The sequence below is a fragment of the Sinocyclocheilus rhinocerous genome, unplaced genomic scaffold, assembly GCF_001515625.1.
Source record: "Sinocyclocheilus rhinocerous isolate Xijiao unplaced genomic scaffold, SAMN03320098_v1.1 scaffold1046, whole genome shotgun sequence".
Taxonomy (NCBI): domain Eukaryota; kingdom Metazoa; phylum Chordata; class Actinopteri; order Cypriniformes; family Cyprinidae; genus Sinocyclocheilus; species Sinocyclocheilus rhinocerous.
This window is the reverse complement of record NW_015646218.1, coordinates 62,003-80,404: the sequence shown is the minus strand read 5'-3', so window position 1 is coordinate 80,404 and position 18,402 is coordinate 62,003. Positions and strand designations below refer to the sequence as shown.

Below are 18,402 nucleotides of genomic sequence, written 5' to 3'. Positions count from 1 at the left end.
ACATTTTTCAAGTTATTCTAAATTATTTTATTATGAAAAAAGTCGCATACTTATACATTTGTTGAATTCACATGATATACAGTTGCAAGAATAAGCAAATGTGCATTACAAGGCGGCACACAATCGTTCCAGGATGGATGGGTTTTTGTTGCAGAGAAAGATAAGCTCTTTCTTTCCTTCTTCAGATCGACCTGTTGGTAAAAGATAAGAAATAATAAAAATAGGTATCTAGTGACATATGCATGAAAGGTTATTCTGCCTTGAAGAATGAACTCTCATAAACTTAGCTTGTTCAATTAGAATTCAGAGCTGGAACTATCTAAGTTCCAGCTCTGGAACTTAGGAACTTGGTGGGGGGGGGGGCTATAAAGCTTGTCAGAAAAATATTACTCATTTAGACCATGAGTTTTCAATCTTTTAGATGCCACAGACCTCTTAATATGATAATCCTCATGTGAGGGACTGCCAATCCTAAAATTTTAAAATAATTTTTTTCTTTTAATTTTCCTGTTTAAAGGGGTCCTATTATGCTCTTTTACAAAGTCTTGATTTTGTTTTGGGGGTGTACTAGAACAGGCTCTCATACTAGGTTGTTCGAAAAACATAATTTTTCAACAAAAGAAAGATTACAACAATCAATATATGGGGATGATTAGGAGGCCATGATGATGGACAGAGGCTAATGGGTGAATTTGGCCAGGATACCGGGGTTACACCCCTACTCTTTTTCGCAGGACATCCTGGGATTTTTAATGACCACAGAGAGTCAGGACCTCTGTTTAATGTCTCATCCGAAGGACGGTGCTTTTTGACAGTATAGTGTCCCCATCACTATACTGAGGCATCAGAACCCACACAGACCACAGGGTGAGCACCCCCTGCTGGCCTCACTAACACCTCTTCCAACAGCAACCTAGTTTTCCTAGTAGGTCTCCCATCCAGGTACTTACCAGGCTCAACCCTGCTTAGCTTCAGTGGGCAACCAGTCTTGGGCTACAGGGTGATATGGCTACCGACAATTATAAATTGGAACTTCCTACATTTTATATGGCCTCATTATTCTCTTTACACACAGCACTGCCAGTTACCACTGCTCAGACTCCAGGCAAACAAATACACAAACTTACTGTGTGGATGCTGCAGCCAGTTGCGGTCTAAATAGTACAGATAACAGCTCTCAAACTCCTTCTCATTGTAGTTAGACACGGAAACTGGCACAAAAGGTTCCATACTATCAAACCCCTCCTGAAAGACAGAAGGCATAAACAAATAGGGAGGAGGAAAGAGAACAAGTGCAAATATATTGAGCCCTTTTAACAAATCTATACAACATGCACAACAGATCATAACAGGTGCCTCTAAACTTTATTTAGCTAATTCTTCAAAGTCTATTGTTTATGTAAAAAGGAAAACTAAACTCTCTTAACTTAAGGCATTCACTCAGTAGTTTAATGAACAAAGGCATAATGTGGTTGTTTTGTGTGTGAGGGCTGCTGACCTCTCCTAGTAGCTCATTGGGAAGGTAAGCAGACCGTGGTTTGAACACAGAGCCGGTCTGAGACAAAGCTGTGAGAATGGCACCTCCACTCTATGACAGAGAGCAATGTAAACTAAATAGAGAGTGAACAACTCACTGAGCATTAAATCTATTAAAGTTATAGTTTACCCAAAAATACAAATTTGCTGAAAATTACATGTAGATGAGTTTGTTTCTTCATTGCAGATTTGGAGACATTTTGCATTACATCACTTCCTCACCAATGGATCCTCTGCAGTGAATGGGTGCCGTCAGAATGAGATTCCAAACAGCTGAGAAAAACACTGCAATAATCCACACGAATCCAGTCCATCAATAAATGTCTTGTGCAATGAAAATCTGCATGTTTGTAAGAACCAAATCCATCATAAACTGTCGCTTATGGCCAAAATAGCAGTCCATAATCCATAATAACGCTTCCTCTAGTGTTATCCGTCCCCGTTATCCTCTCAATTTTGTTTTAACTGTTTTTGTTTAATGGTACTTTGCTTTTGCAAAACTCTGTTTTTACTTAAATGGTAAACTGTACTTGATATGAGCATATTTCTCTCCTGATTTAGAATAGAGATGACTTTTTCACAGGAGAAAGCAATATTAAAGATAGAGGACTCATATTTTAGCTGGAAGCAACAGTTAAAAGGTAAAAATGTCTTAATGATATATTTGTTTATTACACACGCAGCTTTTCACTTCACAAGATGTAAACTGATGGACTGGAGTTGTGTCGATTACTTGAGGATTGTTTTATCAGATAAACTCTTATTCTGGCAGCACCCATTCACTGCAGAGGATCCGTTGGTGAGCAAGTGATGTAATGCTAAATTTCTCCAAATCTGGTTTAATATGATAAAGAAAAAAAACTCTACATCTCAGGCGGCCTGAGGGTGAGTGCATTTTTAGCAAATTCTCATTTTTGGGTGAACTATTCCTTCAAGTAAGAGTGTGTTTTTTTTTTTTTTACCCAATTGTTTTTCATCATCTTCCTCAGATTATGAATCAAAGTCAGTTCCTCTGGCTCACACTACATAAAATGAAAAGAAAGCAGGATGTCAAACAAATGCACAAATTATTTAATAAAATGAGTATAATTATGTAAATATTTTTGAATTCATTTTCACTTATTCTGGCTAATTTACACCAACAAACCATAGTTCTGTCCTCCTTTTTAAGAGATGTTTTGCCCCACAGAGCATTTACTCCATCCACAGCTACGGCCAGTTTAAAGGCCCCCTCGCCCTCTGTTGCGCCCCCTGCTTGCAGCCTCAGCTCTCGCAGCACTGCGCCCACCACATCACTACTGCTCTTCATGCGATTCACACCCTGTTCAAATGAAATCAAATGATTAAAAATATAGTTAACTAAAAACTATACTATAATTTTTTTTAAAACTATACACACATACATATATATATATATATATAACTAAAAGAAAAGAACAAGGTGACGAATGAAACTACAAAAATAACTATGAGAAGTTAGTCAAGTTAGAATATAGTCAATTTGAGGTAGTGGTAATGGGGAATTTTTAATATGATGATGATGAATAAAACTCACCTGATCAATAAGCTCCCCTAAAGGCTGCCCCTTTTCAGTACTTTCTCTCTTTGTCCACACATACCGCTGTGTTGTCTTTAACTGTTAATTGGTAAGATTGACATCAGAGCAGCTCAATAAATGATGAAATTAACCAAAATAATAAATAAGTGATAAATAAAAAACATTAAATAACATCTCCTCGCATACACAAGGAGGGAGCTAGTGGAGTATATATTGTGAAATTTTAATTTCTACAGTTTTACCATTTTAAAATACTTTTTTTATATATATTTTGAAGTTAGACAACTTAAGCAAGTCCATATTTTGTTAAAATAAAAAATAAATATTAATTAATAATATTAATAAATCGGAATAAAAACAATGTGATAAGGTGATTTACGCACAAAAATGCTCACTTGCTTATAAACCCTACAATACAATAAACACATCAAGTTGTACCTTGGATAAAAAGCGTTCATTTGTGATTTTGAAGTTCTTCAACCATTGGGATGCCTGGATCGGCTGGTCGAAGCGTGAGGGGCGGGAAGAAGATGGCAGCAGTTCTTTACAGTTCTTGACCCACAGATGAGCTATAAAAAAAAACATCATAGCAACATCAGACTCCAAACTTCACATCACCATACATTTTGATTGCATGAGGGTCAGCGGAGCTCACCATCGGGTATGTGCACGATCAGCCAGCCCTGAGTGTAGCAGTAATGCAGGGCGTGACACAAAGACATGGTCTTTCCAGTGCCAATATCTCCATCTAAAGCACATTGTCAAGGAATTTGTGAAATATCAGTGTGGAAAAACATAGTAAACGAGCTGACTGGATTGGATTTTTGTATTTGAGGATACAGAGTACATAACGCAGGGGAGGCTTGCTGTAATCAGCTCTTTTAAGATATGAGATAAGCTCCAGCGCCGGCGGCCTCACCATCACACAGCCTTCATTAAACGTTTTAATCTGAAACAAGAGCACAAACATGCATTAGTTGTCCAGGCAACTTCAACCACAAATCATGACAATGGCATTTCTATTTGGACTATATTAAATCAATGCAAATGTGCTCCACACACATATACTACAGTACTGTTCCCAAACCTGCAACTGAAAGCGTGGAGGCAGTCCATAAGGGAAGAGTTTTTGGATGTGAGCCGGTGGGAGCATGTAATACTGCCCAGTATGTCCTTCTGAATGGTACGTCTGAGAAAGGAAAGAGCAAGGAGGATTGAATGTAATAAGAATGTAATATGATTTCCAGAACATATTTTACATGCAGTTTCAAGGGGCAGCTCGGCGAGTAAGTATTTAAATAATAGGTAAATTACCAAGCAATTAATTTATTTATTTCATGTATGAATGTATTTATTATTAAGTAAAAGTCTGCTGGATCACACAAAATCCTTCATTTTGCATCAACAGGTGGACTTTTGACATCTCCGGGGAATGTTAAAAATACAGATCAAACTTCCTCATTTTTGTATTCCGACCATGGACAGTCCGATTGACAGAGGGATGTTGTCAAAATTAAATCAAAAATGCATTATAGGTCTTAAAGTTTATTGGAAAAATGGAACGCCACAGACCCTTTTCTTTGTCTTCTCTAGTCATGTACCACAGACTTTTTTCATGGTCATACTGCACAGAGAATCAAGATTTATAAAAACCCATCTTGCCAGTGGTGATTTACCCCTTTAAGGTCAACTTCATGAATAGGTATATTTGAAAGCTACTGATAAACGTTTATATAAGACACTACACAGTTTCTATTTTTAGGACGTACTGGATCTTGCTCTGAAGTTCTGAAGACTGACAGCGGATTTGGTTCAGCTGATGCCGTTTCCACAGCAACTGCCTCCAGCTGCTGGCCATTGCTTTGAATGTGGAGATGCCTGAACTTCTGCGTTGCCTGATAATGACATAAATAATGGTTATGAGCGTTATATCCTGTAAAATGTTCTTAACTGTAATATACTTTATATAAAAATATAAAATAATATATGAAATGACACTTACTGTTGGGCACAGTCGCGAGGACAGTTTGTGCAGATTCATGTTCTGAAACAAATGTAAAGCAATTTGTACATTTGGCCAACGAGGTTCTCTTAATGTAACAATCAAGTTGACCAAACTATGCTCACATTAAAACTGTTAAACTGATAGCTTGTTATGCAAGTGTCTACTTATGGACAGTGATATATTTCCTTAAATTAAAGAAAATTCCTTTTTATAATGTTAATCTCAGAGAGAGAGTCTGGGATCATGATGTCTGTCACCTTGCGAGAGACATGCTGGCTGAAAGCATGAAAGTGTATGAGGTATGATGCAGCTACAACGTGAAGCACAAAAAACGCAATAAGACATTAACTTACCCCTAGAGAAAAAGTCGACAGATACGTAGAAAACAACTTGTCATTCAAGGGTTACCTGTACAGCGATAACCACGTATTGCTGGTTGATGAGAACGGGTCGTACTGTCACGAGCCACGGCCGATGGAGGTCGCCATCATTGGTTCAACAGACGTCGGAAGTTACGTCATTACGTAAATGACGAAGACTTATGACCAAAAGGTCGATTGTTTGGCTGGTTAGCGTTAGATATTAATTATGTTTAATATTAAATTAATACGAAATACGTAATCTGTGATCACCATGACCTGTTAGCATCTGCTAGTTGATAACTCTTATACTTCATCTCTCTCTCTCTCTCTCTCTCTATATATATATATATATAATTTATTTTTAGGTGTCACATTAAAACTGTCTTACAAACTTTTTTTACAGTGCCTTTGTAAGCTTCGATACTTTTTATTCTTTGTTGTTGTACCCAGACCTATTCAGTCTTAAATTAAATTAAGTTACATATAAATGACTACATGCATTACATTATATTAACACACAAAACTACGACAATATATCAAAAAAGATATAAATAAACCATTTGCCCCATTACTTTGGTCGAAATTGAAATTGAAAGCCTTCTTTGTATACGACGACATTTGGAGCGCTGTTCCTGGTGTCAAAGGAACAAACATAGGCTATAACAATAGAAAAAATACAATAAAGTAAATAAGACTTTTAAAAAATACAACAGAAAAAAAAGACACAAACCAATTTACATAAAGTGCAATAGTTTGGCGTAAGTAGGCCTATTAATGCTCCCCTGAGGTACATTTCAAAATAAAGAAAAAATTAGGTAAATATCACTTGTTTTTATATTTTCATTCTGCGTAATTTACAATTAAGTTGCACTGTTGTCAATTTCTGCTTTATTGGTGCAGTTTAGTGAACCTTTCTTTAGCTAGTACACCAGTAGGTGACGACAATTGACTGTCTTTTTGTGCATTATGAATGAGTCATTGTTTCATTAATTCGAATGATTCATTCAGAAACACTGATTTATTCAGGAACGAATCATCGTGTGTTGCTAGGAGACCTGCAAAGTGACTTTGGAAGTATTTTCAGAGCAAAGATGGCAGCCTCCAAATACAGCAGGTAAACAACTTCCACTGAAATTGTATTGTTGTGAGTTACATTTTTGTTTAGAAATCAATGCACTTGGCATATTGTTGTAGGTATTAAAAGATAGGCCTATCTAAACAGTTGTTTTCGGGTTAAATTGATGTGATTTATGACGTGCAGTAATCAAATTATTAGATCTCACTTCGTTAATATCTCTCTCTACTCTTAAAATGAAAAGTGTTTGAATAAAAATATTAATAAAGAAATAAATAAAAATAATTGTTACTCTGACCACAAAATAAACTAAATAGGTGTCCTTTAAAATTGCTCGCAGAATGTATCATGAGAAAGAAACAATAGCACTTTCATTTGGATGTAGATTACAATTGCTCTTTTTGTAATTCTAAAAGAGACACCATTTATTTTTTTAATGTCCTTGTTCTTCTCCCTTTTGCATGATGTCATTTCTGAGTTTCAAAATTACATTTGTGACTTTTAAATTCATCTATCAACACTTTTACTTTACTCAAATGAAGATGACATTTCAAAAAGATAAGTATATATTATTGATCTGTTTTTTGTTATTAGGAAAATGTAATATTTGTCAAAGCAAGTGTGACTCAAAACCTGCTTAATTGTTTTGTATTTTTGCAAGTCAATAAAATACTGAGATGAATTGGAATGCTAACAGTTGGCACTCTCAAAGAGAGAAATGATTGATATAATTCACAACAACACGTTTGTAGTTTAAATATAGCATCCTCTATGCTTTCTACTTTTGAGTTTCAGCTGAGACTCACCTAAACCTGGCTAATAAACAAGAATTTGTCGATAGGCCTACATAAAGCACAAATTGAACATTTGTTATTGTAGGCTCTTGGTTGCATATCATTTTCAGATTTCGTAGATTATTGTATGAATTTAATTCCTACCATATTCTTAGTCTAACATGTACACTTGCATGTATTTAGGTTTTTTTATATAGTTTGTAAGTATCTATGTACTGAATTATGTTTGCACTACCACCTATAGATCACTGGCAGTAAGTGCGCAGTTTAATATTATGTTTCATGTTGTAATACAACGTAATGCAAGTAAAGAAAAGACAAAAAATAGATGTTGGCAATAGATTTCATGGTAATTTGAGAATCAACCGTCAGAGTGCGAGATTTCCAGTGATGATTTGCCTGGATAATAGTAAATAAAATATCACATATTGATAAATTCCAAAATATTAACAACTCAATAAACAATAACCTTTTATCTTTAAACTGAACGACGCAGGTTGGCCCACAATTCAATTACATCATTGCTCATCATTTCAAAGTCGGCCATCTCGGGTTAGATTATTCGATATCATTTTCTAACACACACATGCGAACATCTCGTGTTATTGGTGGGTAAATTTAGCTCAAGTTGCAGGCATCAGCTCAGTAACCGAACATATACAGCATGGTCATCGCTCTCCTCTGTCTCCCCTCATCGGTGAACTTGGGTTGTGGCTATTGGGTACACAATGTACGACCATGCTTTTGATGTAAAACAACTGCGCAAGAGACGAATAGAAACAGGGGGGCGAAGAGAAGAAGGGGGGACGTGAGTTTCGTGTGGTGTTGCACAATGTTCATCTTCATGGGTCCTTCGCTTCGCGCAATGGACACGCAACATCTCTCCATTTATCGTTTCAGCTCGTTGCGCACACTTGTAAATTAGCTGCTCCTTTTCTTGCGATACGTCCTCTTTGCAGCTCGGGTAAGTCATTTTTCATTTCGTGAAGCAATGTGGAAATGGTTGTTGTTGTTGTTGTTTTCTCAAATCTCCGACGAGTTTTACAGCACATATTTCGGAGTGTACTACTCCCGTTGCTTAATAAAAATGTAATTTGAAACGGGGCATTCATCTGTTAGGGCCTCGCGCATGAATACGCAACGACACTTTTTATCGTAAACATTCGCGCGTGCTGTATCGCATACTATTTGAGCTTTTCAAATAATAACGCAGTAAACAGCTCGAAATAGGCGATAATAGATTAGAAAGCTGGGTCGCGGTCTCCCTATCCTATTTTTGCCACTTTCCCGACAACTTTATATCGATTCTGCCTTCGCTCTGTAGATAACAGGATCGTATTGACATTTCACTGTTTTCTTTTCACTAGAAAAAATAACTGTTTCTTCAAATTCTACCTAACAGTAACTTATTACATCCTACTTATTATGTTTCATCAATCAAGACCTATTCACTCTGCATTGACATACTGTGCTTGTCTGCTGGAGCGGCCAGCCAACTAAAACATTATTGTCATAGACTCCTAATTATTTGTCCATATCTCTGTCATATTTTCATATAATGCTCTGTTTTTTTGCTATTTTTGGAGCACCCGGCTATATCTAGGTCACAGAGGAGCCTGTAGAATGTGTTTTCACCTTTGGCAGATGGATTTGCGGGCAAATCACGGTCGATTCTCTGAGTTTGCCCAGAGAACCCTTAAGTCCTGTCAGGGAGAAAAGCTTTGCAGAATGAAGGGCAGTGCTCAGTGATGTCATCTTGTTTTGCTACTCTAATGCACTTCAGGCTATTGTATGCTACTTTCACATTGCACCGATTAACAATATTTGACTGAATCAGCTTGACAAGTGAAACAGAGGAAGAGCTTAGCAGGTCTGCTTAACTGACAAACACTGGTGTTAACCTGCCTATTGCTGTCTCAATGTACATAACAGGACAGAAGACCCCATTGGGTTGAACAGTATAAGATAACCGTTTGTAATGAGATAACATACACAAACTGAAACATAGTGAAACCTAATAACTTCCTGGAGACTCATTGCACTTGACGTTGAAGGGTCGGATTGAGAATACATTGGGTAAAGATCACTAAAACTGACACTGTAAAGAAAAATTTGGGGAAATGGGAGGGGAAGAAAGAAAGGAAAATGCAGAATATTTCTAGATGACAAGAACAGTGATTTTCTGTTACGAGATTTTCGCGTGTTTGCAAAGATTTGTATCATCAACACCAAAACAGATGTTTAAGGAAGAGCATATGGTTTTGATTTACGGGGAAACAGTGACTTATTTAACCGCTCAGTGTGGTCTGCTTTGGAAATATAGTGTAAAAGAGAGAGCTAATTATATACTGAAAGGAAAAATTATGAACAAAAGTAGCCTAAATGAAATGGAAGTACACGAAAAAGGAAGAGAATGAAGGGATAGAAACCTGCTGATAGAGGGAACGTTGAAGCAGTACAAGAAAATGAATAATTATGGTAAATGTTGAAAAGTAGGCTTATGTCCCAGGGAGAGAAAGACCCTCAAACGTCCTTCTCACATTGCTTCTGAACTGTGCTACTAATAGCCACAGAGCTCCCTCTTCTGCTCTCTACACACACACATCATTGTACTTTGCTCTCTCTCCTCTCCTCGGGCCATTTTTCTTTTCAAGCGTTCCATTGGGATTGTTTTCTTAGCACCAAATCCTAAAGGAGGAGCTGAGAAGATTGCACTTAGCAAGTGAAACATTGCTGGATTTTGTCTTCTTTATAAGAATTAGCAAAGATTGAAACAACCTGCAGTAGGTGTTACTTTTACTAGCTAGAAACGGTTGCTAAAGCACTTCACAAAATGATTCACGACGGGAGATCAGGGTGGGAAACTTTACCTTATGGTTAGGCGAGATTGTATGAGTGAATAGAAAGTTATTGGAAGTTCTTTGACAGAGTCCAGGCGAAAACCCACAGATGGCTCAGGCTACCGATGCTGGTCTTTATTAGCGTGTTCCTCCCTGCAGCCTGGAGGTCAGCCACCTGATTTTATGGGTCCCCTGTGCAAGTTAACGCACTGAGGTCATCGTGCAGAATCTTCCATAGAATGACCTCACTCTGTGTGGGAAAGCACCTGCCTTTCAGACAACTCAAAACAGAGTTTCAGCCAGCCTTTCGCAGTTGCTGGGGATTTTTATGTGGGTATGTCCCGAGGGAACTGATCTATAGGAGATTAAGATGTTTCGTGCTCTTCATGTACCTTATTATGTAGGTTAAAAGATTTGTATTGTAGGTTAAGAGTTAACTTGAAAGAAGACACTGGCTAACCTACTTCTCTTCACAGTTACTGTAAAGCTTCCTTTAGAGTTCAAATAATTGTAATTGATTCTTTAGATTTAAGAACTATACTTTGTTAGATAAAGCTAGCTGGATTTTATAAAGATGAAGTCTTCATTTCTATTGCGTCATCACTCACCAGTCACCATGCTGCCCTTCTATTACACCAAATTTGGAAATATTATGAACTGTTCCAACAGGGCAAAAAATAGAGAAACCACAATCAAGCTGAAAATGTGCATGTCTTTGGGGAGCAGAGAGATCATTGCATTTCGACTCAGTTAAAAGTAGTAACAAGACATTCCTCCCGTCTACACTAAAAGTAAAAGGTTCCAGTTGAAAAGTATTGTCAAAGTTGTAGCAATAGGTTAGTTGATGCACCTCATTTTTATGAACTGCATGGTTTTAACAAACATTTCCTTTAAGATTGTTACCATTTGTATCACCTTAATGCAATCTGTTGATTGACCATACAGTACAGCAGTGCTTCTCAACCTTTTTGACTCCAAGGCCTCCCATTGTTCACAACAATATTGGAAGGCCCGAGACTCCTAGTTTCTGTAAATTAAATGGCAGGATTCAAAAAGTTTTAGAAATTTTTAAGTTTTAGAGTTAAGAGAAAAAAAGTTTTAAAATTAAGTTTCATCATGTATCCATGATTATCAAGACTGTGGGAACCCTGATTCTTCAAAGAAAATAAAATGGGTTAAGTAAAATACGAAATATCTTCTTGTAATGTTTTAGTTGTTTTAGCTCATTTTAATTTTGAATTGTTTTAAGTCATCCTGCGGCCTCCTTCGAAGTTTGCTGAAGCCCTCTAGAGGGCCCTGACCCCTGTTGAGAACCACTGCTGCAGACCAAAAAGCTGTTACAGCTTGTACTAAGTCATAGTTTAATGCTAAATTTGCAAATATTTATTATAAATATTTTACATGACAGTACACATTTTTTAATTTAGTTGCAATCAAACATAGTTGAAAAAATGCCGAACAGATTAATCCAAAATAATTACTCTGTGCATACTTTTTTTTTAGTTCAGTAATCTTGCATTGTGACAATTTAATTTTATGTTTTAAAGATAGAGTATAACGTCACACTGCAGGACGTCTACTTTCTAAAAGTATTTCTTGTCAGCTACTCAATAACAAATTCCATTAGCATCTGAATCGGCCTGTTCAGAGCCAGCTGCACATGCTTTGATAATCCATGCCTCTAAATTGAGCACTAAGTATTTGAACTGGTAGTCAGCAATAGCTCAGGTAACTGGACAGTTGAGTGTAACGGTGCAGGCTTTTTTAACAAGAGATGTGTTTTGATCTGGGTAAATGTTGAAATATGTAGCATTTTCTGTTGTACTGCCTGCATATCTAATGTTCTCACTATGTGGTGAGGTTTTCCTATGAAAATGTTTTAACTTTGTGTCATATTATGTGATACACTGTAAGTAAACTGTGACTAATGTTCTTCTCTTTCTTGTTTTTACTTTTTTATAGCCCCTTCCATGGTATCAATACCTTATTACTCTCTCAAGTCAAGTGAGATGATAGAAGAGAATTAAATAAGACTGAAAAACATGACGTTTCCTCATAAGCTGAACATTCATTATTGACAAATCTTTGACCATCAAAGTACTTCTCCCATTTGCATCTACTACTCTGAAAGTTCAAATGGATAAGAAAAGGCAAAAGACAACAGAAGACAGGAAGAAGATGAGAAAACCCAAAGAGGCTGAACCAGAAGCTTCCTCAAAGAGTGTTACCAGTGACGTTAAGCAGCAGCAGCAGACTAGTCTGAGGGAGTTAACAGATACAAAGTCCGACCAGTCAGATGGAAATTTAAGAATGAAAATTGGGGTTGGAGCGAAACGGACAAAGAAGCCCCCAAAGAGCCTTGAGAACTTCATATGCAGGCCCACAATCAGAATTTCTCAGAGGCTTGCACATGGAGATGGACATAGTTCATGTGGAGGTGAAGTCTCCAGTCCTGATATCAGAGTGGCCAAGCAGTCACATCGCGAGATTCAGAAAAAAGATAGGAACGATTGCATTTCTCCAAAAGCATCTACAAGGCTGAGTGTCCCACTTCCCACATCATCCAAAAAAGCTGACTCTAAACCAGTCATTACAGCCTCTAAAAAGGTAAGTCTTTCTCAGTTCTTTTCTTTATTGCTTTCATTTTTCCCCCCAGTTTATATATAGTGGCAAATACTTGTTACTATTTTTGTCTGTATCTTTACATTTTTAGCCACCAGTGGTTTGACATTTTTTAGCTATTTTTACATCCCTTCATTTTATCATGACGTCTCTGTCTTTTTTGCTCACTCAGATCTTGTTCTTTTTTTTTTCTTTGCTGTCGTTCTCACTCTTTTTGTCTCCCTCTCCCATACACTGAAAAATATGTAGTTGGAGGTCCTTTATCTGAACTCTGTTATTCATTTTTGTTGGTTCTTATGACCTGCAAACAGTTACTGGAAAGTCTAAAGCTAAATGCATTCCTCCCATTTGTTTTATTTTTGCTCAAATGTCATGTGCCATGTCCTTCTGTCTCATTCACCCAGATTCTTCTAAAATCCTCAGATCATAGTACCATGGAGTGGTTACACAAAAAGAGTATTAAATAAAAAAATAAAATAAAACCCTTTTTACCATGACTCTTAGTGATGTGTTATTATAAAATGTCAGTGAAATTAAGTCAAAGCCTGTCAAAGTCATCATCTAATGAAGCCTGTCAAATTTACTCAGATTTATAGCTACTCCAGACTGGCTTTGATTTAATTTGACCGGATATCCTTGAATGACCTGAATGACTGAATATCTTCAAACATTTCCTGATTAATTCTGGTCAGCACATGTCCTCTCTTCCAACAGGCTCCATCAAAACACATGAGGAAGACTGACTCAAAGTCATTATTAACATCAGATGGACCTTCGTATGCAGTTCAACCACAGACAGATAGCAAAGTACCACTTTCAGATAAGATAACCTCCTCTACATTGCTGAAGCAGACATATTCACCTCCAGCTGCCCCTTCTCCACCTTCCTCTTTACAACAGAACTCCAGTCCACAAGACAGCACCCAATTTTTAAATGCTCAAAAAGAGAAAGGTGAAAATCTCCCAACTGGAGAAGCAATGACCTCCTCCCTCAGTTCACATGGTTCAAATGATATGATGCTAAATGCTCAGACATCTCAGCAGTCTTCTTCCAGTATTGAAAATGACAGTGAAAGCACATCGTTTCCAATATCATGTAGTGAGAATTTAGGAAAGCAAACTCCCTGCCCTCCAAAAAAGAGTAGAATCAAGGAAAGTAATGTTGACAAGGTTTTAAATGCAACAGAGAAAGAATATAGAGATTCTGCATGTTCCAAAAACATGAGTAGCACCATAACTATCAGTAGGAGTAAGGAAAATGGTTTATTGCATCAGCAAAGTCCCTCTATCAAGACACCATTGCTCCTTACTGCTTCAGATAAATCTGCTGAATCAGCAACTCCTGAGAACAGCACTTGTATGCCAGAGTTACTGGAGAGCAGAGGAAGGAATAAGTATAATGAAAGTGAAGTCATAGATGACTCCAGAAAGATGACTATGGAACCTACCCAAGCTGTTGCTGTCCAGCCAAAAGATGGCAGCAGGGTGGGGCAAATCATTGACAAGAATAAGAAAAGAGCTAGGCATAGTTCAAACCAAGACGAAGATGTGCAGTGTTCCTCTCAACCCTCTGGGTGTGCAGATTCTCAGTTTAACATTTCCGTTCCAAGTGATGAGCCACCTTTACATCCAAAACAAAACACCATGTCACAGAAGAAACAAAAAGCTATTCAGATGACAAAGATGGAAAATCCAGGCGAGAAGATGGATCTGGTGAAGACTGCCAATGTTAGTTCCACTGCCTGTAAAAAGATACCACAAAAATCAAACCTTAAAAAAATTCCTTCCATTAAGTCGTCAAAGGCGTTGTCATTGCAATCAAGACAAGCTGGACAACCTCCTAAATCTAAACAACTACAAAATGTATCACCCAGATCAGAAACCTTTTCCTTTGAGCCCCCTCCTAAGAAAAGGGGTCGTCCAAAAATGACCAAGTTGGAAAAGACTCCTCAGGAAAGTAAGTCTCAAAAGTCCTCTACTAAATTCCCCATACTTGAAGATGCAAATGTCCCTGATCCAGAGAATGGCCTGAAACTCCCAAAGCCAACTCCCAAAACATTAGGTCATCCCAAATGTTCCTCCACTGTCCAGAAAAAGAGATCTAAATCACTAGACTCAGCATCTGGGAAGAAGGGTGCTGCAGGAAAACTCAAACCCTCTTTGTCTAAAGCTAGAGATGCTCAAATCAGCCGCAAACGAAATAGGTTGATAATGAAGACAATTATCACAAATATCAATAAGATGAGAGTGAAGAAGAAGGATAAAGTACTCACACAGTTTCTTTCAGGGCAAAGCCAAAGCTACAAATCTGATTTTGTTCAGAAAGACAATGAAGGTGATGCTGATTGTTCAGTTTCAGATGGAACACACACTTTATCCTCACTTGTTACCTCTTTTGGAGGAAAATTTGGTTCACAAATTAATATCAGCAAACGTGGGACTATCTACATAGGAAAAAGGAGAGGTCGTAAACCTAAAACTCAAAGAGAAACTTCTGGCCAAGACTCCGAACAAGTTCTGGGTCAAAAGTCTCAGCAAGTCTTGGCAGAATCTTCTAATCAGTTGAACTCTTGGTCCACCTCTGATGAACATAGCCATTCATTTGATGGCCAGTCTGCTTTGGGCAGCTCTCCTTATTCTTTTAAACATCTTGTGTCCCCTTCGCCCACTTCGTCCCCTTCTTTACGAAGAAAGCTTCATCTTGGCAACCGTGAATATGATCAACGTTCTGCTCCAAAGGTAACCAGTTCCCAAAGGGTTAAAGCAGTGCACGAAGAGAAATCGAAACTTCCTTCCTCCTCGCAGTCTTCACCATCCCCTTCAGCCACATCCCAGTTAGGCTCTGTAAGGATTCAAGACCGCAGAACTACACACCTTGGACGATCAGTATTAATGGAGAAAGAAAGACTCAAATACAAGTGCCAAAGAAAAGGTCATAATTGTTTTAGCCATGATAAGTTTAGGAGACATAAACACAAATGTAAGAAAAAGTATCTTCAACTCAGGGCCAAAAGGCAAGACCCAGCCTTTCTGGCAGAGATTGAGGAATTAGTAGTCAGACTTAGTGAGATTCGTATTGTGCATCATATCTCATCACAAGGGTGTGGGGATGAAGCAAAATCTGGAAGGAAGAGTGGGAAAGGAAAAGCTCATCCTCACGTTCTTCAGTGTCTACCACAAAACCTTCATCATCCAGCTATGTTTCAAATCAACTTCAGTGGTTACTACTCACCTCAGTCAGACTTTTCTCGTGACTCTCTGCATTATGTTGGAATGGCAGATTTTAAGAGAAACAATGGGTGTCCCTCACAACCAGGTGAACATATTGTCACACATTGCCCAGTAGTACACAAACATGGCTTCCCACTGTCAGGCGGTGGTTGTTACCACTCGCCATACAAAATGCCACTCTCTACTACTTCATTTGGTTTTGGACTTTATAGAGGATACCCTCCATCTGCAACTATATACCCTTCGTCACCCTTTTTACCTTCTTATGTGCACCCCTACTCCAAAAATCTCATTTTAAGCCCATCAAAGTTCCATAAAAGGAAGCACAAGTTTCTGAGACGTGATTCTCTACTTTGTGGCGGGAAGCCACAGGGGACCTACGCTAATGTAACATCTCATTCGCCTGACTGGTTCAATAGAAATAGCTGGCAACGAGAAGACAACGGAGAGCAGGCTAGAGATAAAAGGTTTGTGGATGATAGACTTAGAGAAAGAGATGGAATAGAGGGTTTACTAGGACAAAGTAAGCTCAGAAAAGACCATTTCAGAAGGGGTCCACCCTCAAATCCTCCCTGCTCTTCCTCAACACCCTCAAAACAAGCAGACAAACACAAAACTTCACCACTTTCATATATAGGACTTGCACATCTGAGACCGATATCAAAAGTTAGGTGGGCAGAGCATCAGCAGCCATGGAGGTGGAGAGAGAGCACACAGGTAGAGCCGGGGAACAGGGTTTTAAACCAAGAAGCTGGGTCAGGGTACCAGGAGGACGATGATGAAGGTGATGAAGACCTGCCATCACCTCCCCTAGCAGATAGAGCCATCCATCATCACAGTTTCCTGAGGAACCCCAACCTTGCTAGTAGTGCGTACAGTCGAATGACAGCTCAAATGAGTGTTGGTGAAGTTCAGTCTGCTTCAAGGAACTTAATGAGACCTGGAGGCTCATTGATGAAGGATTGCTCAGCTGGAGGCATAAAAACATCAGGTGAGATGGCATGAGATTATTTTTTGTTTGCATGTAACAAACAACCATCACTGCTCAGGTGACATTCTACAGAACATATTATTTTTTAAGGGTGCAATCTAAAAATAATTTTCAGTGTTTGGCATTGAAAAGTTCAGTTGTAACATTCAGTATCCTTTTGTTCCTATTAACTAGGTGAGAAAATGCTTGGAATGCTTGTAGAAATAATTACAGACTTTGAAGAGTGAAATAAGACTATTTTATTAGAGGATTGAGAGTCTATGGTCTTATTTATCTCCCGCTGTTTTACTAGTTAGGTACCAAAATGGAGCTCGATTTTGCTCTGCATGTAATTGGCTACACAGATTTTCCTTGGCAGGGAATCTGTTTAGCAGTCCACTGAGAGGTATATGGTCTCTCTTGTGTGTAAATATTGTGACACATTAGCTCTACACATTATGTGGTATTCTGGCATTGATGTTGCTATCATTATGCACTTGTTTTGTGTTATGTACTCTTAGATAGTTGTAGATGGATTGATGTGTGAGGGAACTGCAAAATGTGTGTGTGTTTTTAATGTCTCTATGTATGTTATCTCATACTATCATGTGACTGTGGCTCACAGTCCACAGTAGCACCGGTGGAAAATGTGATTTATTGCCAAGTTGAATAGAATTTGATATTTGTTTTTACCACAGATAATTGTATTTGACATAAAACAAAGTGTGAATCAATGCTTAAGTCTTTTCTCTGCAAATACACACCTTTAGAATAGTCAAGTCAAGTGTCAATTTCAGGCTGCAGCAAAGTCACATTGTGCAGAGGAATCATCTGGTTCCTGTGGTCTTGTCCCAGTAGAATAAAAAGAAATGCATATTTGGCTAATTAGCATTGCTGAAAGCATATGGTAAGAAATAAATACCAGCATGCGAAGAACTTCTCACAGCAGGAAGACTGGGACATTTGGTGTTGTGTAGTGTGTGGTGTCTGCCTGTCTTTGTGCATGCAACTTTTACTGTTTATTAAGTACCTGCCCATCAGGGGTGCTTTTTCTGAGGAAGAGCCAGACACACACACAAAAATTGTAAGAGAAAGTAGCATTCATTTTTCTAAAGCAACACTCTCGAACAGCCTTCAGAGTGCAGCAATATTTTTTGCAGTCCTTGAGCTCATCATGTTCACATCACTGAGGTGCAAAATACAGGCGAAATGTCCCATGAGGAAGCGATGCCTTCATGTCACCGTGAATGACTGATAACATTGTCAATTGGATGATTCCTGCTTATCATTATCATCACTATGATTGGCTAATTACTCTAAGCGATAGTGCCTGCCTATCATGTTTGCATCCAGTCTGTGAATTGGACTCAATGAGTCAAACTAATGCATATCGATGTGCTAATTACAAA

At 38.1% G+C, this 18,402-nt stretch overlaps 2 protein-coding genes across 9 annotated transcripts in view; one reads left to right on the top strand and one right to left on the bottom strand.

Annotated features, from left to right (window-relative positions):
- Window positions 1–12: 12 nt before the first annotated feature.
- On the bottom strand, window positions 13–5,606 carry LOC107707170 (28S ribosomal protein S29, mitochondrial-like). 2 transcript variants are annotated; one of them, XM_016511099.1, is made up of 13 exons: window positions 5,453–5,606; window positions 5,097–5,138; window positions 4,864–4,989; window positions 4,182–4,283; window positions 3,935–4,043; window positions 3,750–3,842; window positions 3,533–3,663; window positions 3,092–3,172; window positions 2,684–2,857; window positions 2,499–2,558; window positions 1,499–1,588; window positions 1,128–1,245; window positions 13–191 (listed from the first exon to the last, which is right to left on the bottom strand). In XM_016511099.1, the coding sequence occupies exons 2-13, from the start codon at window positions 5,133–5,135 to the stop codon at window positions 106–108; spliced, it is 1,209 nt and encodes a 402-aa protein (XP_016366585.1). In that variant the 5' UTR covers window positions 5,136–5,138; window positions 5,453–5,606; the 3' UTR covers window positions 13–105. The 2 variants fall into 2 exon arrangements, with proteins under 2 accessions (XP_016366585.1, XP_016366586.1); XM_016511100.1 differs by having other exon boundaries at window positions 5,508–5,606.
- Window positions 5,607–7,930: 2,324 nt separating this feature from the next.
- The window catches only part of LOC107707165 (histone-lysine N-methyltransferase ASH1L-like), a 29,501-nt gene continuing 19,029 nt past the window's right edge, over window positions 7,931–18,402 (top strand). For 4 of the 7 annotated variants that reach the window (XM_016511089.1, XM_016511086.1, XM_016511088.1 and 1 more), the window contains exons 1-3: window positions 7,932–8,294; window positions 12,133–12,777; window positions 13,507–17,014. In XM_016511089.1, the coding sequence (XP_016366575.1) occupies window positions 12,307–12,777; window positions 13,507–17,014 (3,979 nt within the window). In that variant the 5' untranslated portion in view covers window positions 7,932–8,294; window positions 12,133–12,306. Of the gene's footprint in view, window positions 8,295–12,132; window positions 12,778–13,506; window positions 17,015–18,402 lie in introns of all 7 variants that reach the window. The other 3 variants (XM_016511091.1, XM_016511092.1, XM_016511093.1) reach the window with 1 other exon arrangement.